General features: G+C 41.4%; 1 protein-coding gene across 9 annotated transcripts in view; it reads left to right on the top strand.

Annotated features, from left to right (window-relative positions):
- The window catches only part of LOC132488556 (A-kinase anchor protein 13-like), a 371,872-nt gene that overhangs the window by 308,749 nt on the left and 35,394 nt on the right, over positions 1-27,729 (top strand). For all 9 annotated transcript variants that reach the window (XM_060096873.1, XM_060096872.1, XM_060096871.1 and 6 more), the window contains 4 exons: positions 5,353-5,527; positions 20,604-20,671; positions 22,835-22,901; positions 26,504-26,639. In XM_060096873.1, the coding sequence (XP_059952856.1) occupies positions 5,353-5,527; positions 20,604-20,671; positions 22,835-22,901; positions 26,504-26,639 (446 nt within the window). The remainder of the gene's footprint in view (positions 1-5,352; positions 5,528-20,603; positions 20,672-22,834; positions 22,902-26,503; positions 26,640-27,729) is intronic.

Below are 27,729 nucleotides of genomic sequence, written 5' to 3'. Positions count from 1 at the left end.
TGATTTCAAATGTTTCTGTTGTTTTTTATCGTGTTTTTAAATTGTGGAATCTTTTCTTCAAACAAACTTTTAATTGGAAGACCAGTGTAAAGTGGAGATCCCCCTTTCCATCCACCCCCTAGTACCACTGACGTAAGGGCAGGGCAGTGAATACACCACTGATTGCATTGACAAGGTAATACAAACAGACAAGAATGAAACGATGTAAGACTGAATTTAGAAACTGGAACCTGACCTTTAAAAAAGTCTCGCACCAGCCCCCTTATTTTACAGACTGAAGCGCAGAGAAGTATGCTTCAGGTCACAGACTAGATCATATCTTGTGATCTGACTTCTAGCAAGTAGAACTCTTCATTTCATGTTCACTCTTCAACAAGAGTGAACTGTTACTGCACAGTATCTTTTTCCTTTAACTTTTTTCATAACCTCGAAGGACTGGAATTTGCTAGTAGTGGGATGAAGAGAAGGGGCAGGAGAAAAGAAGGCAATTTGTGTACAAGTGCAGCCTGTCGTCAGTGGCAAGACAGCATCAGTTGACCTGTCACCTCCCATCTTCTCCTTTGTCAAAGTGACAGCACTCTTTTGCAATGAGGCTGCTTCCTCTTTCAGGCTCTTGGCTTCAAGGTTTGATCTCTGGGGGCTTGTGCTATCTCTAGTGATGGAAATTCACAAAAAGTTACAAATCTGTAACCCTGGATTGCAGTCCTTTTCACATTATCAGGGGTTTAGGTGCCCCAGTAGCCAAATATATTAAGAAGCTTAAGAGTCACCTTTGATCATTGTTACTAGCTCACTTTAAATAAGGTTGTTTTATCCCCCCATAGGACAGCTCAGCTTTTGTCAATGTACCAAAAGATAGTAAGAAATAGGGGAAATGGTGAAGTAATATATTTTATGTTAAAATTAAATACCTTGTCTTTATTTGCCATTGTACCCACAGGAGAGCTTTACCATTCAGAAGTATTTTATTCTCTAAAGGATAACACAAAAATAAGTGAATAATTTCTTGGTGTGATGATGCTAGCTCTACTCTTTTCCTTAACTGTTGAATAATGTTAGTTCTCCATAATGCTTAAAAAATTGAAGATGCTACTATAAATGTTAGCACTGGTTTTTTATGTTAATTAGTATAAGCACTCTATAGTATATATAATATACTTTGTATAACATAGTATACACTATATATATTATACATATATTCTCATACCTGTAGCCAGTATATGAGAAATTTGGGGGAAATTGAGTACTCATCCTTTATATGTCCTTTTAAGAATTCTCATTAACTGGCATGAGTTATTAGGTTAATATTTGAATCTTTTTTTGAAAGAGGGAGAACCTAAGCAGGAAGTATAACAGGAAGACTGGCAGTTTCTGCTTTTGTCTTTTAGTATCTTTAAGAGGTAGTACTGTTTCCTGCTAAGTAAGTTTACTTGCTGCAGAGTATTTAAACACTAATATGCATAAAGTCCGCATTCACAGAGGGAGTGGGGTGACCCTCTTTAAACCATCCTGTCACACTGATTTTCTTTTTTCTAAGCTTTTCTCTTTGCAAACAACAGGGAGACAGTTAGGGATGTTTGAGACAAATTCTTAATCTGACTTGAAGCAGGCATTTTCGGATGTAACGATCAGACTCCTGCACAGCTGTTAATATACTCCATGACTTCGTAACAAGACATTCAGCTTCAACTCCCAGTTCCTGTGGTGTGTCTAAAAAAGAACTAAACCCCTCTGCCTTTCAAAGGTGCCAACTAGGGTAGAGTTGTGTTTGCAGAGGCTTAAATCAGCATTAAATATCATTATCTCTCTCGTTCCTTCTTTGATTAAAGACCTGCAATGTGACAGTTGCTTAATCACAGCATGCTTCACAGTTTTCCAGAAAGTTCTCTGATTTTTTTTTTGTAATTACTTGTCTCAAGTGGTAGGTTTAGAAAAACGAAAATACCACTTTCCCTCATAGTATCCTAGTATAGTTGTTACCTGCAGTTTTCTCTTTAAATATTGTTAGTTTCTATTTCCCCAGCACACAGGTTTAAAAATCATCTTGGCAGGTGTTAAACAAGGAAAAGTCAAACTTCAGAAAACTACCAATCACTGCCTTACCCACAGGCACGACTTCACTAAAAAAAGTTTTCTTCGTAAATATATTGCTTTTTATAAAATGAGCACATCTAATTAAATAGGTGTGTTCCTTAACTTCTAGTGTTAAAAAACCGGCCTCAGTCTTTCCAGAGTTCCCATCTTGCAACTTCAGTACTGTCCACACACACTGTGTTGGGGGAATTTGTTCTCTTCCGTGTCCTGTGTTCTTTGTAACTAGGGTGGTTGGCTGTACTGGCAGCGTGCAAATAGTTAAGCTTGTCTTAAGGAAACAAGCAGCCTCAGCCCTCCCTCCTTCCCTTTCTCAACCAGTCCGTGGCTTCCTCTTACTGTTTCTCTAATGGGTGCTCTGATGGAACCTCGAAGCTGCTGGGCTGTGCCCCGCCGGCATGAGCCCCTCCTTCAGTGAGAACACATTTCCTGGCATGGGGATCGAATCATGTCGGTAAAATGGGGTCGGTTTCATGAAGCACCCCTTGTAACAGTGAGATTCATAGGACCGGAACATGGGGAGGTAAGAGCCTGACTTCTTTAAAGCACTAACCTAATAAATACAGAAAGAGACAGTGGAGTTTATTGTTTTGTGTTGTTTTTATCCCTGGAGGAGCTAGTTTGGATTGTTGCAAAGGATGAGGAAATTATTTATTATCTATTCAGATTTGAAGAGCATTGCAAGGCTTGAGAGAGTTGCCGTAGAAGATTTTCTTTTTCTTTTCTTTTTTTTTTTTAAAGGTAGAAATGAGGTTTTTTTTCTTTAAATTTATTTATTTTTTGGCTGCGTTGGGTCTTTGTTGCTGCACGCGGGCTTTCTCTAGTTGCGGCGAACGGGGACTACTCTTCATTGCAGTGCGCGGGCTTCTCATTGCGGTGGCTTCTCTTGTTGCGGAGCACAGGCTCTAGGTGCGTGGGCTTCAGTAGTTGTGGCACGTGGGCTCAGTAGTTGTGGCTCACGGGCTCTAGAGCGCAGGCTCAGTAGTTGTGGTGCACGGGCTTTGTTGCTCCATGGCATGTGGGATCTTCCTGGACCAGGGCTGAAACCCATGTCCTCTGCATTGGCAGGTGGATTCTTAACCACTGCGCCACCAGGGAAGTCCCCATAGAAGATTTTCTTAACTCTTACAGCATGCTTTTTTTTAGCTTTCTTGAGCAAAATGTCAGGTGCTTTTCAGTTTAACCTTTTATGTATGAAGAAGCCTTTAGCAAAATTTAGTTAAAAGAAAGAAATTATTAGAAAAACTCAATTTTTATTATTTTTATTAGTTTTGCATACTTTAGCAGTTACGAATTTTCACTCAGAGCAGTTTCCTGTTTTGTAAAGTGAAGTAGTTTGTTTTTCTCCCTTCCTCTCCATTATTTTTTATGGTTCTAAAGTGTAGCAATTTGGCTCTTAGAGTTTTATGATATTCATTCAGTTAACAAAGGAGTTTACATGAATCATAGACTTAGCAAATATTCACCATTTCAGTATAGCAGATGGGTTCTGAATAGGAAGTCAGAAGACCTGGGTTCTGATTTTAACTGCAGATCATTTGCTGTGTGACCTTCTGTGAGTCAACAGACCTCTCCAGCCCTTTGCAGTAGAGTGTAGTGAATGAGAGCTGAGCTTTAGAGTTGGCAGATCTGGAACTTAATTCCAGCTTGGGCATTGACTGGTGTGTGGCCTCCAGTACAGTATGAGACATCTCTAAGCCTCAGTCTCCTCAAATGTGAAATGGAGATCATAGCTGGTACTTAGTTCATTGGGTTGTACCCAATGTATGAGAAAATTCATGTCAATTGTATACTACAGTGCTTGGCACACAGTAACTGTTCAAACTTTTAACTGCTATTTATTATCTTGCTCTTTTCAGTTAGAACATGGGAAGCATAATGCCCACCCTACTCACCTCAGAATTATTGAATCAGATGAAATAATGTACGTAGAAGGCATTGATTCAAAATGTAAGGCATTTGGTAGTTGTCAGGATCACTGACTTTGGGGTGCCTATTTTCCAGGAATGTTTTTAGATTACAACAGTAGTATTGTATGCCCTGGAAAATGGGTACCCCAAGGCTAGTGGTGATGACAACTATTAAATGCATTCTACCTACCTCTGTGAATTGTAGTTCATGGTCCAGTTAGTTTGAAAGAGAATTATTCATTTGGTATTGGTTAACCAGCCGAGCGTGTGCCTAACCATGTTTGTGAAGGACCTCTTGTAGAGAGCATATAGTTAGACCCCACAGCCCTCGTGTCCTGACAGTAGTGTGTATCTGAAATGTCCCTGGCTGCTTTGGGTATTTTATTAAGGACCTAGCACTCATTAGTATTTCTTTAAATTTTTAGGGTTTAAATCCCTCCTCCCCCAATTTGAAAATTGGGCCAAAGTTAATATCTATGAACCTTGAAATTCTAATTAGTAAGAACAGAAAATGTATATGTGGGGGGATAGTTAATATTTCTGGCCAGAGTAAGGGAGGAAACATCAGAGACGTGCCCTCATGTGGCGATATGTGATGGCTGGGAGGCAGTCAGAGGGCACCCTTGAGTGTGTTTTTTTTTTTTTCTTTAGTCTTTTTTTTTTTTTTTTGCAGTACGCAGGCCTCTCCCTGTTGTGGCCTCTCCCGTTGCGGAGCGCAGGCTCCGGACGCGCAGGCTCAGCGGCCATGGCTCATGGGCCCAGCCGCTCCGCGGCATGTGGGATCTTCCCGGACCGGGGCACGAACCCATGTCCCCCGCATCAGCAGGCGGACTCTCAACCACTGTGCCACCAGGGAAGCCCTCGAGTCATTTTTGATGCTGCCCCGTCATCTTTCCTCTCCCTCAGGCTGGTCCCAGAACTGTCACCATCCTTTCTTCTGCTTCCTGCCTGCAGCTGGCCCTGAACTCATTGCCAGCTTCCCCCGTGGGCCGAGCTGTGGCTCTCTGAGGAGGATTCACGGCCACTGCGGACTCCTCCTCTAGCACCAGAAGCCTCTTTCTCTGGTGCTGGTCATTGGGCAATGAATGTGTCTGTTGGCATAAATAACCAGTGAATAAGCCACTGACAGAACTGTTTAGCCTTCCCAGTCCTCTTAAGTTTTTTCTAACGTAGCTCAAATGCCCACAGCTTAATAAAAAAAGATTTTGTCCAGGACGGTGTTCCGAATTTTCATCCAAAACATTCACCAGCCACTGTTGACCACATGCCAGCTGGGTACCCTTCCAGAAGGGAAGGCCTTCTAGTGTTAACTGAAGGCCTTCAGTTAACTGTCGATTGTTTTCTTTGGCAGGAAAAGGAAAAGGAGAAAGATAAAATTAAGGAGAAGGAGAAAGATGCCAAGGAGAAGGAGAAGGACAAGAAGACTCTGAACGGGCACACTTTCAGTTCCATCCCTATCGTGGGTCCCATCAGCTGTAGCCAGTGCACGAAGCCTTTCACCAACAAAGACGCCTATACTTGTGCAAGTAAGAGACGTGCTTCTCTTCCTGTGTGATGGAATGCTCTTGGCTCAGAAAAACTCATTTCTAGTTTCCTGTCCTTCCCACCTCTAATCTGTTCCTCGTTTATGTGCAGAAGTAGCCCTTTTTCTATCTTTCTTTAAATAGCATTGAAGAAATTAACTCTAGATATATAACATACAGCCTATAACTTTTTCAGACAGCCCAATTTTAAATATTCTGTCCTGTTGTCCCTAAGCCACTACCTTATTCCAGAAGTCCATGTCAGCATGAAAACAGTCTCATAACCTCAAACGCTCAAGCTACCCAGCAGTCCCTTGTCAGGTCATATATGCTCATTTTTTACTCTAGTACTTTGGTGTATGCTTCAGCCATTGACCAGCGTCAAGTCATGGAAGCTGCCAAGGGAGAGGGAGAGTACTTCGCGTGCAGAGACATTCCGTATTGACCTCTTGCTGACCTGCTTACTACCACCTTAAAGCCAAGTCTGTTAACTGAACGTGGTTCCTGGTTTTGACAGTATGCTCTGAGACAGAGGATGGCTAACTTTTTCTGTCTAGATAGCAGACTTCTTAGACTTCATGGGCAATACAGTCTCTGCCACACTACTGAACTCTGCTGCTGTAGTGCAAAAGCAGCCATGGATAATACATAAACCAATGAGTATGGCTGTGTTCCAGTAAAACTTCATTTATGGGCAGTGAAATTTGAATTTCATGTAACTTTCATGTGTCATGGAATATTAACCTTTTCTATTTTTTCAACCATTTAAAAATGTAAAAACCCTTTGTAGTTCACGGGCCATACAAAAATAGGTTACAGGCCAGATTTGGCCCACACGCCGTTAATTTGCAGATCCTTGCTCTGAGGCACTACATCTCAAAATTTTGTGGTTGCACACAGATAGAAAGTAATAATATTCATAGTGCACACCAAGGAAAATGAAGGAGACTGCTTGTGGTCAGAAGTGGCCAGTGTGAAGGTCCACTCTTCCAGAGGCTGAGGTGATTCGGATCTTGTCATACCTGTAACCAATTCAGACCAAATAGTGACTAACTCAGACTCCAAGAAGCACTTCTCAGACCATGATGTCATGACATTGTCTTGATTTCAGTCACTTATGTGAAGTATCCCAAGTGATCTGTTACTAAAAATAGTTAACTTGCTGAAATTTCAAATGTTTAAAACTTTATTTGAGCAGAGTCAAAGTTACTGCAGTAATAATTTCCACTCACTTGCTTCCTTGATATTTAGAGAAAGAGTGGAGTGACAGCTGGCACACAGCCTATCTTATCCACGCTGCAGCTGTTGTGACTTTTTAAACGACTGGCGTTAACGCTCACGTGCTTATAAAATGCCTCTTATGGATATATTATACCCCAATATTGTCTACAGCCATATTTGTTTTACTGTCCTATTTTTTTTTTTTAAAGAAAACTTCCAGGGAACTCTCATCTCTTTTTTCATCCTCGTGTGCAGATATCCACACATTTATGTCCTCCTTCATGTGTGACTTACCAGGACGATGATAACGACTCCAGCATAGTAATAATACATTTCATGTGACCTCGAGACTGTCACTGTTCAATATCCCCCCAGCATATTACTCTGGAGCCCAGGTTCTAATAGGACTCATTCTTAGGACACCAGTCACCAGTTTAGTTTCTTAGCCACTGGACACAGACAGCTTCTCAGTACTATAATAACTTGGTTGTCTAGGGCAGTAGTCACCAAGCACTTTTTAGTACGTTTATCTATCATTAAAACATACTTAGTCTACTCACACGGGGTATGTGTATGTGTGTAAAAAATTACATACATGTCCTATACTGTAATTACAAGGAGCTCATTCTAGGAATGAGAAGTCAGGTTTGCCTTTTTCTTGTTTGCTGGTTAGTTATTAGTCTTCTTAATATAGTCCTAGATGCACAGTTTCTTTGCAGGAATTTGTCTCTTTTTCATTTTATTTTAGTTGAAACTAAATATAATTTATAAGTTTACTTTATTGAGCACCTGTAAATTTCCATTCATCACAAGATGCTGAAAGTAAACGAACGAGGAAGGGTGCCACTGTTACACATCCCTGACCTACCTTCTGAGGGCCTCTTCTTCCTTCCAGAATCCTCTAGGATCAAACATAACAGGAAGCCACCTAACATTAAGGCTGAGTGAGCCACCCATTTTTCAGTCTATATATTAACTCCATTTCTCTTTTAAGTCAATATAAGTGAGAGCTGTAAAAATTTCCTCCTCTATTTCAAAGAATCATTTTGTGCATCCCTCCTGCAAAGTGCCTGATCTCCATTTTGGGAGTACTGGTCTCAGAGAAGAATAGAGAAAGATCATATTTCTTGACTGGCAGCATGAAATTAATATTCAAGGAACTTCATCAGTACAGCAGACTGAACACCTGCTTTCTGCTATAAAACGTAATTTTTAAATATGTATTTTCAATAAAATATATTTTTTAGAAAACTAATGCATAACTGAGCATGCAGAAAAGAAAATCCCCGAGCAGTATAGATTCTGTTCTTTCCATTAGGGACTTTTAATAACTCTCAACATCTCTTCCCTGTGCAGTTGCTAAGGCTTCTTCAGAGCAGTTTGCTTCCTTACATGGTATCTGGGTTTTTTGTGTTTTTTTTTGTAAGTTCAGCTTCAGCTTTATAAGACATTCTTCCCTCCCGTGGGAACCTCTAGATTCCCTGTTTTGTCACAGTGACCCTGTGATGCAGCAGTTCTGCATTTGTTTCAGCTGGATCCCTCAGGGTTTCATCATTCCTAGACTGGGATTCCATTAAACCTCTAGAGAAGATTTCTTAACTCAGGGTTCCAGGAGATATGGATGGTGTAAATTTGGACCCTGGATTCATATGTGTTACAGAATTCTCACTCAGGGTGCTGGGGAGGGCAGGTTTCCTTGCTGCTTCTGCAGGGCCAGTAGGTGGACTTTTTCCAGGCCCTTCAGCATGGCTGTTACGGTCTTTAGTTTAAAGCTGTTGGCTTTATTTAGGGGTTCCAGCTCCCGCTATGTGCCCTGAGACCACACATCCTGTCCCCAGTTGAGGGGGATGCTCTCTACTGCTCAGTGTACTACACAACCAAGGGGTAGGTTTGAAAAATAACTGAATAAAACTTCAAGAATGAAAGTAGTTCTTGAAGAATCTTCATGGAGATTTCCACATACTTCAGTGTTCTGTGTCCTCGGTGGATTGTTCTGATTTATATTTATTATATATATAAAAGAGAAAATGGCTTCGACTCTGTCCTCTGCTTCAGTAGGGAGAGAGCTGGGTGAATATTCTAGGAGATCTTGATGACTTCAGACTGGATTTATTTTTTACATTTAACTACCAGTAAGTATGCATTTGAGTTTCTTATCTTCAGTTACTCAGCAAAGATCAGTTGCCTGAACTCTGCAAGGCACTGTGGTTCATTCAAAAGCAGTTCATCAACAAATATTCATTGAGCAGCCGAATGTGCCAGGCTCCTTTCTCATGCTCTTTTTCTTAAAACTGAATATATTTGACATGTAACATTGTGTAAGCTTAATGCAAAGCATTAATTTGATGCATTTATATATTGTAATCTGATTGCCATTGTAGCCATATTTAGCACCTCTATCACATCACGTGATGATCCTTTCTTCTTAGTGGTTGGAATATATAATTAGAGGCACCTTTCTCAAGTTGCTTATTACACAGTGGCTTATAAGAAGAGTTCTCGGGACTTCCCTGGTGGTGCAGTGGTTAAGAATCTGCCTGCCAATGCAAGGGACATGGGTTCAAGCCCTGGTCCCGGAAGATCCCACATGCCGCAGAGCAACTGAACCCGTGCGCCACAACTACTGAGCCTGTGCTCTAGAGCCCGTGAGCAACAACTACTGAAGCCCACGCGCCGAGGGCCCATGCTCTGCAACAAGAGAGACCACCGCAGTGAGAAGCCTGCGCACCACAATGAAGAGTAGCCCGTTCGCCGCAACTAGAGAAAGCCCGCACGCAGCAAAGACCCAGCGCAGCCAAAAAATAAAGAAAGAAATAAAGAAGAGTTCTCAAGGTATAATCCTTGGTACTTACTCATTGCAGCATTATTCATATTGTGGAAAATTTTAAAGGAACTAAATATCCAACAGTAAAATATATATTCATCAGGTGGAATATTAGGCCAATTGTAAAAATAGAATAGATCAAAGGTCGGCAAGCTTTTTCTGTGAAGGAACTGGTAGTAAGTACATTAGGCTCTGCCGACTATTAGGTGTCTGTGGTGACTACCCTACCCAGCTCTTGCAGCACAAAAGCAGCCATAGACAAGACATAAATGTGAATGTGACTGTGTTCCAATAAGTCTGTATTTACGAAACAGATGTGGGCTGACTTTGGCCACCAGGCCACGGTTTGCCAGCCACTGGGATAGCTCTGCAAGTACAGACAGATTTCCAAGACATTTTGATAAGTTGAGAGGCAATAAATAGAACTGTATGCATGATCCCAATTTATAGAAAGCAGATAAGTAAACAGTAATTGTTCACGTAGATGTATAAGAATATCTAAAAGGATATACACCAAACAACAATTTGAAAAAGAGGTTAGGAGAGGAGAGATTGAAGGGGACTAAGTTTTTATTTTATACTTTTGTGTTTGAATTTTTTAAGACTGTACTTAAATATTGCTTCTCTGAGTAAAAAAAAAATGTAAACATCAGATCACTGGTAGTTTCAGAGGTTCTTCTGGTTGTCAGCTGGTCTCTCATGAAAGAACAAAATATGTTGATGTTGAATGAAGAACTTAATGACAAAGAGCAAAATGATCTCTGGAAAGCAGTCAGCCTGACAGAAGACCTACGGAGAGTTGCTCTGTATAGCACCAGCATGAATAAGAAGCAGCATCGTTGATTCCACCAACTCTCAGTTCTGAGATGTGAAGTGAAATATTATCAGAAGGTTTAGGGACAAAAGAGAGAGAAAATCTTGTTTGAGGACCCAAAGAATCCTTTTCTTTGTGCTATAGAGGACCATAGGTTTGTGGTTATAGTGAGTGGATGACGCTTTCCATGACTAGCTCCAGGTAACTTTTCAATTTAAATGCAGGCTGGAAAAAGTCTAATGTATGCCAGTGTATGAAACATCTTATCATTGTCATTGATTTTTGAGTATACATTATTTCCAGGTTAAAAGAGTTGAATTATACTCTCCTTGACTGTATCGTTAGTCTGTGTTAGACTACAGTGACTACTGAACCTGCAACTGACATATGATTGATTTGTCAGGTAGCAAAAATGCCCACTATGATGTAGGAGAACACACCTCTTTTTTGTTGTTGTTGTTGTTTTTTATTTTTTTGTGGTACGTGGGCCTCTCACTGTTGTGGCCTCTCCCGTTGCGGAGCACAGGCTCCGGACACGCAGGCTCAGCGGCCATGGCTCACGGGCCCAGCCGCTCCGCGGCACGTGGGATCTTCCTGGACTGGGGCACGAACCCTTGTCCCCTGCATCGGCAGGCGGACTCTCTACCACTGCGCCACCAGGGAAGCCCCCGAACACACCTCTTTTAACCAGGCATCCTAAACCCAGTTTTGTTTTTTTCATACCTTTTCCTATGAAACATAAATAGAAATTCTCTTTTATTGGACTCACTTCATGATGAAATACAGCTAGGGCACCTCAGACTGTTGAACTGCTTTATGCTGTCAGTATAGCTTTTGGCAGAACTCCCCCTGGAAAGGACACCTGGGGTACCTTTTGAAAACTTCTATGGCCCAAGGATACCAGAGCAACCCATGGAGAATCACTTGTGTGGGGTCTAGTACTGATGAGGAAAAAACAGACTTAAGAGGTTTGAGGGCTTCCCTGGTGGTGCAGTGGTTAAGAATCCGCCTGCCAATGCAGGGGACACGGGTTCAAGCCCTGGTCCAGGAAGATCCCACATGCCGCGGAGCAACTAAGCCCGTGCGCCACAACTACTGAGCCCGTGCGCCTAGAGCCCCGTGCTCCGCAACAAGAGAAGGCACCACAATGAGAAGCCCACACACTGCAACGAAGAGTAGCCCCTGCTCGCCGCAACTAGAGGAAAGCCCGCACGCAGCAACAAAGACCCAACGCAGCAAAAAATAAAATTAAAAAAAAGGTTTGAGAATTGTAGGCTAAACAACTCAGCCACACATCTGTGTAGTAATTTAATAGTTTGGTAGATAGGGCAGTGGTTTTCAGAATGTTTTTTGTGGAACTGGTGTTTTGGAAGTTCCAGATTTTTGGATTTAAACTAATTTAAAACGCACTTAACAATATACATGCTCAAAAGTGTAACCAAATTTTAACATCAGCATATTAACTGTAGCTGTCAGTCTACCTACTTGTTTGGATTTTTCCTTCCATCTCGAATTAATTGAAGAACGTAATATAATTGCAAGGCAAGCCATTTTTTTAAATTGCTAATATTTGTACCAGCTCATCTATGAAAATGAGGATATTCTCTATGTTATGTATGCAAAACTAAATACAGACATAAATTAGATACTGAGGTAGTTATGTGAATTCCAATTATAATATGCACCTGATTTCTCATTTTTGGATCCATCAAAACAACTTCATTTTCTCTTTTATTGACTTCGAAAGTAAATGTTAAAATTATAGTTCAAATATCTATACTAAATATTTTACATATTTGATAGCACACAATATAACAATATTTTATTTAAGACTTTTTAAAAGTAGAAAATCAGTAAAATAGGTCGACTACTAGTTTTATGCTAACAGTGTTTATAATAAGTAGGATGGGGTATTTTGGTTTAATTTGTAATTTTTAATGTTAAGTCACCTCAGGTGTCTATTTCTTTTGGAAGCAGATTATTTCATGGAGTCCAGTGTGTCATCACAAGAATCTTTTCTGTTTGGAGAATCAGTCTGGGGGAGGAAGTATAGTCATCATGTCCTCTGCCAGCAGTTCTTTGATTTATGGAAATCACTTGATCAAACTGAAAATGTCACAAATTATCTTAGTTCTACCCGCTTAGCAAAACAAGCAAGAAAAGTTAATGTTTTTCAGTTTAAACTGAAAGAATTAAGGGACTTCCCTGGAGGTCCAGTGGTTAAGACTCTGTGCTTCCAGTGCAGGGGACGTGGGTTCAATCCCTGGTTGGGGAACTAAGATCCCACATGCCGTGTGGTGTGGCCAAAAAAAATTTTTTTAATAAAATTTAAAATAAATAAATAAACTGAAAGAATCAGACGGCAAAAAGGAACTGTTTGATAGGGCCTGATTATTACTCTACTATGCACCTAAGGTGCAAAAATACATTTTTAGTTTAAATACCACCCCACCTCAGAATCTTAGGGGCTACCTATCTCAACTATACCTTTGCAGTCCGCTCCAGAGGTAATGTTGAAATAAGCTCGACATTTAGTGGTAGCATTAAGGTCTGTTTGTTGACAGGGTGCTGCCTACCACTTAAAAAAAGAGGGAAAAAAATCAGGGCTTGAAAGCAAAGGAACAACATGTAGTAATCTTCCCAAAGGAACAAAAGTAATGGGCTGGTTCTCTCCAGCTTCCTGAAGAACAGTGCCTGCAGTGCATGTTTGTGTGTGTGAAGCACCATCTGTAACCTTGGCAGGAAGTGGAAAATATGAGTAATTTGGGGACTCAGAATCTCTTTTCCCCCCTCCCTCCATCCCTTCTCATGTCCAGGATCTTCCCAGGGGTCTCAGGAAACATAGCATCCCTCCAGTTCATTTAACTCCAGGGAAACCCTTGTGCTCTTAGCTTCCCTTTTTTGGTTTAACATTAACCCTGTTTGCTGACCCTGGAGCCTCAGACCCCAAGTGGCTGCTCAGTCAGTTTTGACTCGTGGTTTAGAGAGATCAGCCGCGTGGTTCCTCATGGTTATGTGTGACGATGGCTGATGTTGATCTTCGCCTGTTTTTCAAATGTCTTTATTCACTTTAATATATCTTTTTGCATGCAAATATTAAGAGATGCAGCAGGATAGAATTTTTAAAACAAATCAGCATCTCTTGACCCCGGTAGAACACACCTGGAGCGGTCTGAAGTCATAGTCGTGGTGAAAGCTGAGTCCCTTTAGGTGGAAATGGTCAGGATCACAGATGCTAGAACTAGCAGGGGGCAGGAGCGAAGCCTCCCTGTAGCTCCCCTGCAGTCCTACTCCTGGAAAACAGACAAATGGTGAGAGCAGGGGCTGAAGCCCCTTGTCGGGACTGCTTCAGAGTAATTTAAGTTATGAGAAACTTGACAGGGTTGTGTGTGTGGTTTGTTTGTTTTTTTTTAAACTCAGCCAAAACTCTACCCTTATTTTAGGATTTCAGTGACTTTAATGAAGAAAGAAGAGCATCTTTCCAGTTCTTCTTGTAGTTATGTAAAGCTTCCCTTGAATAATCAGCTGTTCTTTCCAGCTGCCACAAATAATTTGGTCTTTGGAATGCTTGGTGTGGGGAGTCTTTCAGAGTATGGAATCCGTTCTGTTCAGGGTTTTTTGGATCTTGCCAGTGGTTCTGTTTTGTTTTCTTTAAACAGATGTAAAATGATATTGAGATTATTGTGTATTTATTTTCTGTTGTGTTAGCAGCTTCTGAGTACTTTTGTGGTAGGTTGGTTCTCTTGATTAAAAAACAAGTGGACCAGCTGCAATCTAAGTAGGAAACATAAGAGTTTAGAATGTGTGTGACGATTGGATTCAGCTTTAGATTTTATCCGGGAAGACAGCTCTCTAGATAGGCAGTTTTCTCGTATTTAGAATTCATTGCTTAGATAGTAAAATACATATAACTGATTAAGGAAAAGAAGTTCATTTAGGGAAAAGGAAGGTGAAAGAGCCTAAGCAATAAAGTCAATTCTTATCCAAACTACTTTCATTTTGGTTTTTGTTTGTTTACCAGTATTCTTCTGAAAACTGCTGCTAGGTGAGCACTTCAGCTAAGATGATTTCGCTCATTTGTGGCTTTCCTCTTGTCCTGTACATCAGCATTGTGGTTATTACACTAACTACCAAGAATATCTTACAAGGCTTTTGTATCTACACTCTATCAGTCCAGACCAGGCAGTGTCTCACACTCCCCAAAGAATTTAAACAAGAAGTTGTGGAAATAATTTTGGAGCGTGTATTTCTAAATTGTTGGTATTTAAATGTTTTTTGTTGTTTTTGTTGTTTTGTTTGAGTTTTCTGGGTTAGGGTTGACACAATAGGAAGCAGTTGCACCTTTCTCTCCTTAAATTTAAAAAACTCTCCAATGTTTATCCTTAAGAAGGGTCAGAGAATTTTCCCCAGATGGATTTTGCTGCTCAGGCCTGTCTCTACGAGGAGCTCTTCAGCACATCGCCCACTGGACTGAAGTGGCAGAAGAGCCCTTCCTTCAGGTCCCCAACAGAACTCAAGGTGAATCCTTCCCTTAACAGGGAGGCCTGGAATATGCCATGCTGTAATTTCAATTTGGCATGGCCACTCCTCTTTCCCTTCTTAATGCTGATTTTCTTAAGCCAGTCTCTCTAACGCGTTGTTTGATTTTTCTGCTGAAAGAGAGTGTATAGTATATAACAGTTCACCAAAGATCTGGTGGCAGAGGTTAAAAAAAATGCAGCAGCAGATAGATGATAGCTCCCAGTCATGTGTTTTCCTTCATATCCTTTTATTTGATGCCTCCTTGTAGCAAGAAAAGAAGTTGAAGGCTGGGCTGTTTGCTTTTAAGTTCAGAGGAGTCTAATTAAGGGTCAGCTCTGTTCCCATAACCACTGTGCCAAGACCTTTTTGAAGAACTTTATAGAATGAAAGTATATTACTGCTATCAGGAAATCTTTTTGAAAAATAAATAAAAGGCCAAATAATTATTTGATCTCCCTAACAACATGGTATAGTTTGTGGCAGAGAGCTTGAAAGTGTATTAGATTTGTCTTTGATTCTTAAGTTCTCAGTAATTGTGTGTTTTCCAAAACAGAGGTTTTAACCACATGACTTTGGCTGATGACAGTGGGGCGGACATTTCTAAATTACCCACGTATACCACTAAAACCATTGCCATGAACTGAGTCCAGGACAGCCTGGTAACAAGTAGAGTGGTTTGCAAGTAGGTACTTGAGTAAGTTAAGCAGACATCCATGCAAACTGTTTATCTCTAAGACTTGTGACCATGTTAATAAAGTATATTAAAATTTTCAGCTGGGTTGTGGGTTTGGGGACATGTCTCAGTTAACTAAAGTGGATTTGTATGAAAAGTTGTTTACTGGAAGTGCATTTTAAATATTACTTCTGCTTTTATGATTCCTCAATTGCAGTTGTCTTTTAAATCTCAAACACTGGCCTGAGAACTTGAATATTGCCAAAATCTGTGTAAAAGTGATTGTACCTTTCCCATTGTTTAATTCTCTATAGGGTGATGGAACTGATGGGGAGGAAAGGAACAGGAAGCATGCAACTTGAAAGCAAGTTCTGTCCACGGTGTACTAGTTGGTCATTTTTGTAGATCAGAATTAGTGGCAAGTTCTCAAGCAAATCCACCACCCTGTGTTGCCCATTCATGCCTAAAATATCGATTTTCATTACAGCAAAGGAGAAAATGCTGTTTTTTAACTGGAATATAAGATAATAAAATCTAATTGAAAATTGGTTTATATTTGTTTTAAAAGATAAGCAAATGCAGGGAACTTTGAAGGAATTAGAATTTGGGTTTTAAAAAAGAACACACTAATATAAAATAGTGCATGGATAACATAACCAACACCTATGTGCCCATTACTCAAGATGGAAAAAAAAGTAACATTTTGTCATATTACTTTAGACTATTTTTCAGTTTTGAAGAAATAAACCATTATAGTTAAAGTTAAATTCCCCTGTTTCCCTGCCTAATCCCATTCCTCTTCCTTCCTCCCCAAGACAAACACTATCATGAATTCAGTGTGTATGTAGCCAATGTTTTATAACTATCTTATATATAAACAATATTAAAAAATTTTTTTGTTTTTAGTTTATTTAAGTGGTACTATGCAGTGTATCTCATTCTGTAACTTGCTTTATTCTCCTCAGCATCATATTTGGGGGATCCAGACAGGATATTGAAACACGTGGATCTAGATTATTGACTTCTAACTCTTATATGGTATTTCATTTTTGAATATATCTAATCTGTTCCACTGTTAAGTCATTTGGGTTATTTCCAATTTCTGTCTGTTACAAACAGTGCTGCAAGGAACATCTTTAATTGTACTTGTGTGTATCACCAGGCTATATACCAAGAAGGGAATTGCTAATTCATAAAGTGAGCACATTTTTACCTTTACTGGATGTTGCCAAATTACTTCCCAAAATGGATGTACCGTCCATCGGCAGATGATGTGAGCTCCTGCATCACCATATCCTCACCAGTACCTAGAACTGGCAGACTTTTATTTTGGCCAATCTGGTTGGATGTGAAATGATATTTCTATGTTGTTTGAGCTTGCATTTCTCTAATGTCTAGAGAGCTTGAGCACCATTTTGTATTTTTTTGTGAATTGCCTGTTCATAGTCTTTGTATTGTTTTTCTGTTTGGTTCTTTGTCTTATTGTTTTATGAGGAGTTTTAAACATTTTTAAGATGGTGTTGTTGGATATGGCACTACTTTAATTCCATTTCAAAATGTGTGCTTTTCTTTGTCCATGATATGAATTCATTAGTTTTCCTCATATTCTTATCACCCATGTTTTAAAGTATATTTTGTTTAAGTAAAATGGAGTAAAGAAGAGATTCTCCTAGGTTACCTAGTCAAGACTCAAGAGAGGGTAAGGAAGAATGGGATTAAAGAAGATGTATGTGAAAGACAGAGGGAAAAGATGGGGAGGGGAGCTGGAAAGCCTGTGCATGAGAAAGAGATGATGGATCAACAAGACCACTCCGTGGTCCCAGGCATCTGTGTAGCAGGGGAGGGGAGACATGTACCCTGAGTAAGGATAGTGGGGCCAATGGGGGGGGAAACACGTTCTGTCTTACTAGAAGATGAATATAGATGTTTGCCTCAACTACTTTGTTATACTTCATGCTGTGGGTCTAGCAGCTTGGAGCTCACCTGCCCACCCCTCTCCCTCCTTCAGACATCTAGTGCTTACTGTGGGCCTGAGGCTGGGGGTAGGGATATAAAATTTAGAAAGACAGAGTTAGACTCCCTCCAGGAGTTTTCTGTCCAGTGGAAGAGTGTGGCCATCACAGTACAGTACCATGACAGAGGCAAGCATGGAATACCAGAAGCGTAGAGGTGGGGAGTGTTATCTTCTCTGCAGGAGTCAGAGAAGACTCCAGAGAGTGAGTCCTGCCAACCTAGTCAGGGAAGGAAGAGAGGGAAAGGGACACAAGTACGGGAAACAGTTTATTCAGAGTTCAGAGGTGTGACAGAACATGGCAAGGGGCTAGAAATGTACACAGCACGTGATGGGCCATGTCAAGGTAAGTAAGAAGTTTGGGCTTTATCCTAAAGATGATGGGGAACCGTTAAAAAAGTTTCTGAGAAGTGAGAGGCAAAAAGTTTTGAATATAAATCAATAAAGACAAACGGTCCAGCCCACCTGTTACCTCTTTGACCCTTTCTGGAAGACCATTGGCTAGTGGGGCTTAAAGTCTTTAGCCAAAGTTCACCAAGTGTAGATCCTGGAATATGAATTACATTGCCTGATGTATAGAAGGGCATAACAGCATTGGCATCTCAGAGTTATGTGGATTTCTATTTGTGATTCTGCTTTTTTCTCTGAGTAGTAAGATGATTTCTTTATCCAAATGTATCCTTATTTTCAAGTAGCAGAGAACTAGACAATTTAATGAGGGCCAGTGGTTTCCGGTTCTTGAGAAAAATATCCTCAAAATGTTTCCTTTTGCTGATTAGAATGAGTCACTCCCCAAGGGTCTCTTTCTGCAGAGCCTTCCTTGTGCCCAGAAAGGGATGTTGCTGAGAAACCCTGGCATTAGTATTCAATGATATATAACCCTTTTATAACTGCTGGCTTCTGGAACAGTTTCACGACTTATGTGGAACTGGTCATGATCACAGACAGTAGAAATTGCAGGGAGCATAGCATCCATATAGCTCCCTTGCAGTCTCCTCCTGGAGAAGGAAACAATGGAAATAAGAATAGAGCTGTGACTGAGATAAAGCCTTCCAGGTTTTTTCCTCTTGTTGATTCCCTGAGTGAGCCTTTCCCAGGAGAGTCTCTCATGCTGCCGTTGGTAAATGGGTGTCTCTTCTGATGGTTTAACATCAGAAAAATGACCAGACAGTGAATTTCACTTAGGGTGGAGCTAGAAGAGCTTAGCTAGATAGAAGGCTTGGTAGGCCTGAGAGTAAAAGGCCCAGAATACTTCACCCCACCCCACTTCCAGACAAGTTCCCACTCTGGGCCATCCTGTCAACAAAAATAGAGTTGCTCCCTATCGCCTCTTTTATGGAAATAGCTTCAGCCAAGATTTCTCCAGTTGGAACTTTCCCTAACCATGCCCTGAAGGATGGGTCTGTCCTAGTGATAATTCAGATGACTAAGTTGAAAACTTTTCTGCAACATGAACCTTATAGAACAATCTAGTGGATTTACTTGGAAAATTATCTCTTTCTTCAAGAGATGTAGCCTAAGGAGTCTTACAGGATCACAGAGAAAAGGAACTTGGGGAAAGATGTAGTACTTCCTTTCATTTTATAGGTCTGAGGAAACTGAGGCCTATAGAGAAGGAACTTGCATAGGGTAACATTAACTAATTAGGAGAGCCAGGACCTAAATCACGTTTAGTGTGATGGTTGTTCTTCTAGTACTCCTTTTAGTGTTGATAAGATATTTGACATGCTGTAACCTAGGTTGTGTCAGGGCACTTGGCTTTTGGATAAAATAGACATAAGATCTCAAACAGACGTTTGAGTAGGTGGCATGAGCCAGGCATTATGCTAGGGAGACCTAATTAAGGATTCGGCAGCAGATGAAGGGACCCTGCCCTAGAGGAGCACTCAGTGGAGGAGAAAACCATAAGATTATCCAACGCATTGTGACTGGTGGTGTTAGGGAAGAGACCTGTGAACCGAGTAGGCATTGAGGAAGGAATGGGGAAAAGCCTCTGGGGTCTGGGGTTCTGGCAGTCTCCATTCTAGTATCCTCGTAATCCGTACGTAGGAACCAGGAACCTGGCCCATGATTCATGGGTTACCATAGGCAGGACCTATGGTGCTTCCTGAATCCGGGTGTGAAGCGTTGCCTGATGGGTGGTATCTGTTGATTTTCTCAGGCAGTCCTTTCCTGGAGAGATGCTCGACCTCTGACCTCCTGGCACAGTTCTGCTTTATGACTTCATAACAGCAGTACAAGCTGATGATGACCCTTGTGAGGCAGAGAGTGGGGGGGGGGTGGTTTACATAAGTGGCCCTTGTGGGTCAAGGAGTGAGAAATAAGAGTTGAAATAAGTTCGTGTCCTTGGAGGATCATGCGCTGTGCTCCATCTTTCTGGAAATGTCCGTTCATCTTCAGGAAGTCTCCTACTTCCTCTCGAGTCAGGGCTCCCAGAGGTACTTTATTAGGGTGGTTCTGATGACCTTTCTTCTGTGGCTCTTGACTCAGTCGGGGTGTTGCAAAAAGTTCAGGGTAGTTAGGTTTCCAAGTCAAAGGACATAAATAGGTAGATTTTCAGATTCACATTCCACCTTTGACACAGCCATACAGATTTCACAGCCCCTGTTAAGGGGCTGTATTTATGTATTATTTGTGGGTGTTATTAAACGTATATGTAAATGTCTATATATGTAAATACATATCATTTATGTATTATTTGTGACTTAGACTCACATATTGACAGCAGACGCTTTCACTTTAGTTTTGTAGCCTCTCAGCTTCCTGCCCGAGAAGATTCAGATTTCTAGTTTTTATTAATCAGAAATCACATCTGCTCTTGTTTCTCCTCCTCCAAATGACATCTCATGCCTGCTTCCTAGAAGAGGGCTGCAGTCTGTAATTTCGGCTAGTCACATTCTGACCTGTGAGCGACTTCACCTGGCAGTCTGTCGGTTGCTGTGGCAGTGGAAAAATCAGTCTGGGGGATCTGTTTGCTGTGTATTAATGTCACCTGGGGTTTTGCTCTCTTTTCAGGTTGTAGTGCTTTTGTCCACAAAGGCTGTAGAGAAAGTCTGGCCTCCTGTGCAAAGGTCAAAATGAAGGTAAGACATTTCTGGCTAAACCAATAAGATCTTCAGAGATGGGAGATTTGGGGTTGTAGTTTTTGTTTATTTTCATCATTTGGTACCTACTTTGAGACTAAAATAACCAAAAATGATTTTTCTCTTCTTAACACACTCGGGAATTTGTGGCTTTTGGAAGGTAAAATGGTTTCAGAGCTTCTCCATGTTAAATGCACATTTTTCTGTGATTTTAATCTGTGTCGCCGTTGAAGTGGTTTTCTTCTTAACTGTGTCTGCAGACCTCCTCTGCCTTTCACACGCCTGGCTTCCTTCTTCAGGACCATGAGGGCAGCAGGTGGAAATCAGGGGCTCTGACACGCTGATGGGCTGGGGAGTGTCAGGGTTAAACGGGCCTGTCTGGCAGCACTTTTCTCCACAGGCTCGTGTGGATCACATGACAGGAGCAGGAAGTGTATGATGTTAGGTGCTCTGAGTATGCAGCTGTGTGATAACAGGCACTGCATATCAGAGCCCTTAAAGAAAGAGTACGAGGCTGGGGGCAGATGGGCGTTTAGGTGGCCTGTGTGGTTTTCAGTGTTGTAGTCACTCATAAATGTCTTTGTTCCTTGTCAGAAGAGTGCTCTCCAGCTCCATCTACACAGATGCTCAGCATGCTGTGTGCTTCCAGTAACCAAACGCATTTATCTAGTGCAGTGGCCTCAAACTGGAGTGTGCATTAGAATCACCTTGGGGCTTGTTATAAGACGACAGTGGGCCCCACTCCCAGAGCTTCCAATTTGGCGGGTGGGGAGGGGCCAGGAACTTGCCTTTCTAATAAGTTCCCAGATGATGCTAATGCTGCTAGTCCGAGGACCACACTTTGAGAAGCACTGAACTCTAGTGTAAAGATGACAGACCTCTGTACCCCAGATCTTATTCAGTCCATGGACATAAATTTTGTTTGGCTCATGGAGTAATTTTTTTTTATTTGAGTTAGTGTATTTATTGAAAAATCGTATTTCACACCAGTTTGGATTTCCAATTTCTCCTGAAGAAATGGAAGATCTCACAGCCCTGGTATTTCCCCTTACCCAGCATTCCCAATTCCCACCTTGCTCTTTTTCTTTTTTTCCATAGTACTACTTATCACCTTCTTAGGGTCTACTTAACAACTGTATTTATTATATTCCATTTACTTTTAATGATCTGTACCTTCCCCCCACTAGAATGTAAGCACTCAACTTGCCAAGTGATCCATCAATAGCTCCTAAGCACGTAGAACAGTATCTGGCCTGTAGTTCCTTAAATGTTGGAGAGGTGGGTGGTGGGTGATAATCCACTGGGGCTGAGTGACTGCTGCCTCCTCTAGACAAGATATACAAGCCCCAGCCTGCCACTCCCCCCCTCCTCCAACTCGCCTCTGTCCTTTGTTACCTGCCCGACCCCACAGGCATTGGAGTTTGTGATCTCTGGTAAGACTGCTGTTACTGTGAATGTGCTATAGAGAAGGAGAATGATAGGGATACAGCATATCCCATAGAAAAGAATGTAACCTGAAAGGGGGAGTTCCATTTTAAATGGACCCTTTTTCACTAATGATTTATCTCAGACTAATTGCTTCAGTCTGTAATTTCTCACACAGTGTCTCTGTTCCATGCTACAACAAAAGTCTTAAAATTAGCACTTTACCTAAGAATTATTTAACACCTAATTATTTAACACCTTATAAATGCGAGTCACTGGAGAAAGAGAAACAAAAAAGGCATAGATGCCGCTCTTAAGGAATCGGCATTCTGGTGGGGAAGATGGACAAGCAGACGATGACCATAAATAAGGAAAAAACTAGGCGGGGGCACATGCAGGATTCTAAGGGGTGCCAGTCACTGCCTCGGGTGAGGAGAAGAAAGAAGCTAACAGATGGCTCTACCAAGGAGGGATTATCTTGAAATAGAAGAATGTCATGCCTGTGAAGGTGAAGAGAGCATTCCAGGCAGAAGAGACGGCATTTGCAGGATCAGAGTGCTTGGCGGGTTCAGAGGGGAGCCAGAGTGGGTGCCTTATCTAGGACTAGGGTACTGAGGACCATTGGCAGGAATAGAGCAGGGAGGTAGGAGCAGCTGGCTTCCTGCTCTAAGCCTCTTGAAACTTGACAGAAGATAAATTGTAAATGCAGGGTTCACTCAGGCTTTCTTTTCCTTTCAGCAGCCCAAAGGGAGCCTTCAAGCACATGACACATCTTCGCTGCCCACGGTCATTATGAGAAACAAGTGTAAGTAGCTCGGTCCACGTCTCATGATTCCTTTTCGCCTCTCTGGTTCAGGACTTACCCATACTTCTGTAGTATTTACTTGTTATTCTTAAGCAAGATTTGAATACCTAGAGAAGGCTGCAGTTTCATTGACCAAAAGCTTACCATTCTACCATCAAACTCTCTGGAAGGTTCTAGAATAGTGTGTGTCTTCGCTTAAAAGGCACTGTGTGTCTTGAAATTTCTCTTGCGTGAGTTGACAGTGAAACTCGCTTTTAGCAGCGTTACAGTTGCATCAGATGAGATCTTGCTTATAAACTTCTTGACAAACTGTGGAGTTATGAAAATCTTTTTTTCCCCAAGGACTTCAGTGGTACACAAATTGGGTAAATCACACCTCTCCCATTCACATCAACCTGTCTTCTCCAGTCTGTGCAAAGCTTCACTTTGGTTTTACTTAATATTTTCCCCATTTCATTCTTCATTTCCTATCTCATTCCTTTACCCTCCTCAGCACGCACTGCAGTATACTTCATGTAAACCTCTCTAATCTGCCGTATCTTTAGACATATGTGTACCTCTGGAAATATCTCTTATGGTTTTGTGCGTTAAATGTAAATTAGATGATAGGACTTGCTTATCCATTCTGCTGGGGTTTTTTCCACTCAATATGGTTTTGAGATCTATGCGTGTTACTATAGGTAAGCTATTGTCTCAGATCGCTGCATGGTGTTCTTTCAAAAATATACACCACATTATAATTATCAGTTCCCCCAAAGATGGTTGTCTGAGTTGTTTCCAACCCCTGTCATAAAGATGCAGTAATGAATATCACCTAAATTTGCTCTATGGGAGCCCATGTGAAACTTACCCTCAGGCCGTGTTTTTCAAAGGGTAGATCCTGGATCAATTAGAAGTGCCAATTCTTGGGCCCTCCCCAAACCTACTACGTCAGAGATTCCAGAGGCGGAGCCCAGTGATCTGTGTTTTAGTAGATGCTCCAGGTGACGGTGATGCACACACTCAAGCTTGAGGACCACTGCTCTGTGCCCGACTGCTCTGAGTGCTTCCAGATGGCCCCGGAATGGCTGTAGAGACTGTGCCACCAGGAGGGTGTGGAGTCCCTTTAGACAGAAGTCCAATTATTGCCCATCTTTGCATGTGGATTCCTAGAAGAAAAGTTGTGCCAGACAGTCACCCACTTTAACCAATGATCCAACCCATTCCAACACCTTTTACAAGTCTAATCTTCCTTAAACTTTTGTTCTGTGACATTATCCCTTATTTCAGAAACCTTTTTTTTTTCTTTCAAATCAGAAAAAATAGCATTTTTCCAAAAAATACCTATTAGGTCTGACCCCCGCATGTACTCTTATTCCTGTTTTACCCGTTTTATTCCTGAGGTAACGTAGCAGTAAGAGTACAGATTGTGGATTCAAGTTGGATGGGTCTGAGTCCCAGCATCCCACTTAACAGCCGCATAACCTCGGACGTTTACTAAATCCCCTGTACCTCGTTTTCCTCCTCTGTGAAAAGATGGTAATAGTATCAGCAGGTGGTCATCGGGTTTAAGTGAGATCACACCAGTGAAGTACTTGGTGAGAGGCCTCCTTCAGTGTTTACTTTCACCACTACCATCACCATCACAAATAAGGATGCTGAGGCTCAGAGAGTAGTTAGCAACTTCCTTGAGTGGAGTGGATTGGTTTCAACAAGGGAAAGTTGTTGTTTTCACCCCCCATGCTGCCTTTTAGATGCAGGTTGTTCTTTATAAGGTTCAGGGCTCTGCAAGACATGACTTCGTTCTGCTTCTCCAGCCGTTTCACTGATCCCTTATATACGCCCCTCTATGTACTTCCTCTTTTGCTTGTTTTCTCCCTTTCACATTAATAGAGTGTTTCTGCCTTCCTTCATGTAGTTCTCCTCATCAGAATGTCCTCTTTTTCTGTTGACTTACCCACATCCTACTGTTCTTCAAGAACAGGTGTTTCTTCCTTCATCAGATTTTATCTGCTCAGCAGCTTCCCTTCTGAGACACTGAGGATGTGCTCCAGGCTCTTGAACACTTGAGCATGTTCTCTTCCCTGCCAGTTGCCCTTCTTCCCTGTTGGTGTGGGACCCACATCTCCTAGTTTCCTGTGTGCTTCCTGCAGGAAGGGTCTGGTCGTGTTATAGGGTAGCATGTTTCTGGTGTTTATTATATCACCTTCTTCTAAATAGAATTTGAATTGGAAATTAATGGTTTTATTAATTTTATTAAGTCAGAAACATCCTGTAATACTGTGAAGCCATAACAGCTGCCCCAGTCTTATTTCCTTCAGCTCCTGATGCTCCTGGGGATGGACAGGAAATGCAGCAGTTTAGTTAGCTACCAAGGAAAAATAATTTGCTACCCAGATGGCAGTGTGACTACTTTAGCATGAAATTAGAGCTCCAGTTTCCTCTTTGGTCAAGTTCAAGAGAAGTATGCAGTATGAGGACAAATTAGCTATGTGACCTCAAACACATGTTGCATTTTCCTCATCTGTACATTAAAGGAATTGGTCAAAACCTGTGTTCTCAGACATTGTACAGAAGAATCACTTGGGGAGCTGGTAAATGTGTAGGCTCCCAGGTCCCACCCGCACAGAACAAGGAGGGCTGGGAATTTGCATATCTCACCAGCCCCTGACGCATTTCTTGGTAGGTCCTCCCAAAGAACACCAGCCTCATTTATCTCTGAGGCTCCTTTTATCCTTAAAATTCTCTCGGTCTCCTTTTCTCTTACTTTGAATTAGTTTAAATTTTTAAATATATGATTCTTTATCCTCATTGCCGTCACACCCCACAGGTAAACCACTTTTCTTAGTTTTATATTTACCTTCCTTAAGTTTCTTTATCAAAATAAAGCAAATACCAATTTGGATTATTAATTATGTTTTTAAAACACAAAAGGTGGTCTATTGCACACTTTATTTTGCACCTTGATTTTTTTTTTTTTTTTTTTTTTTTGCGGTACACGGGCCTCTCCCCGTTGTGGCCTCTCCTGTTGCGGAGCACAGGCTCCGGACGCACAGGCTCAGCGGCCACGGCTCACAGGCCCAGCCGCTTCGCGGCATGTGGGATCTTCCCTGACCGGGGCACGAACCCACGTCCCACGCGTCGGCAGGCGGACTCTCAACCGCTGTGCCACCAGGGAAGCCCTGCACCTTGATTTTTCCCCCCTTAATATGTTATCTGCAGATCTGTGTCAGTTCATGGAGAGTGTCCTCATTTTTTTTTAAAGCTTCATAGTATTCACATGTAGGCTGTACCATGATTGATTAACTGATCTTCTTTTGATACTCAGTTTGCTTTTACCAAACTTTGCATTGAATAACTTTGGACATATGTCATTTCAAATATAAACAAGTAAATCTTGTAGAATAAACATATCCTAAATGGAATTACTGGATCAAAGATAGGCATTTAGAGTTTCAACAGCTATTGCCAAGTTGTCTTCCATAGAGTTTTTGTACCTATTTACACTCCCAGGGTAAATCTCTTTTAAAGCAGTTTGCTTCTATTTGGCATTCATCAGTTGAGTCAGTGCTGGTGGGCATGTGTCGGTGATACTTCATTTGGTGTCCTTTCATTCTTTACAGCCTCCCAGCCCAAGGAACGCCCTCGGTCCGCAGTCCTCCTGGCCGATGAAACCACTGCCGCCCCCATGTTTGCTAACAGACGGTCCCAGCAGAGTGTGTCGCTCTCCAAAAGTGTCTCCATTCAGAACATTGCTGGGTGAGTGGGGATGTAAAGCTAACACAGTTGACATCTAGGTGACAGAGCATAATAATTTATACCATTTGACAAAAAGATTGTTTTAGAAAGAAATGTATAACATAATGGGTTAGTGCTACAGCTGAGTGGGGTGAGGATTACACTTTGATGCACCATCACGATCGCCATTTTGTAGCAAGGATCCCCTTTAAACACCATTTTTAGGCCAGTTGTCCTCTGCTTTTATACATGATCAGCCCTTCTTTTCAAGAACCTGCCTTCTAAAAGGATGATTTTCAGATCAAAATAAGAAGTGGGAATAGAAAAAAAGATTTAATTCTGAATGTTTGGTTTCAATCACTTGTATTTTCATATGTCACACTTTTCTGTTGGTCAGATGAACCTGGGGGGAGGGGGTAACTGTGTTTTGTTTCGCTTTTTTTTTTTTTTTTTTTTTTAACTTGCCTCTTGACTCTTAAGTCATGGGAGTGAATAATGGGCCGGGTACTACAGTAGGTTCCCCATCCCTCATCTGCACTGAGTTCCTTTTATGGTCCCTCCAGAAGTTGCTGTGGCCCCTGATTGTTCAGGCCTCGGCTGTCTGTGATTAGCACGGGGCCAATTATGATGTTGCTGGCTGTTTGGGGTAAGATGCCTGCCTTCCCATCCAGTAAAGAAGTCATCTCAAATGTAGGACTCAAAACATCTCTTGCAGCTCTCTTAACCTAGGCTGGAGGAAAATTCCCAACTGAAGGATGCAAATCTCCTTTTGTCTGTGTTTCCTAACCTCTGTGCTGGCTAATGTTTCCTCCTCATTAAAAACAAAGTTTCAGGGATTTTTATATCGTTTTGTTTTTCTATTGTAATTAACCAAAGGCTTTCTTTTCCAAGTTCTCATGTTATCCAAATGAGTTTATATTATGACTTTTAAAAGTTGGCCTTTAAATAAAATTTAGTTTTAAATGACTCTGGCTTACTTTTGTGTTATACCACAAACATCTACTGGGTACCTAATGTGCTAGCTGGTGAGTTGGGCTCAAGAAAAGTTGGAAGAATATGGTTTAATATAAGTGCTTGGTCTATAGTTATTTAGGGAACACAGGGAAAAAGT

Source organism: Mesoplodon densirostris, chromosome 4 (genome assembly GCF_025265405.1).
Source record: "Mesoplodon densirostris isolate mMesDen1 chromosome 4, mMesDen1 primary haplotype, whole genome shotgun sequence".
Classification (NCBI taxonomy): domain Eukaryota; kingdom Metazoa; phylum Chordata; class Mammalia; order Artiodactyla; family Ziphiidae; genus Mesoplodon; species Mesoplodon densirostris.
This window is presented reverse-complemented; position numbering and strand designations above follow the sequence as displayed.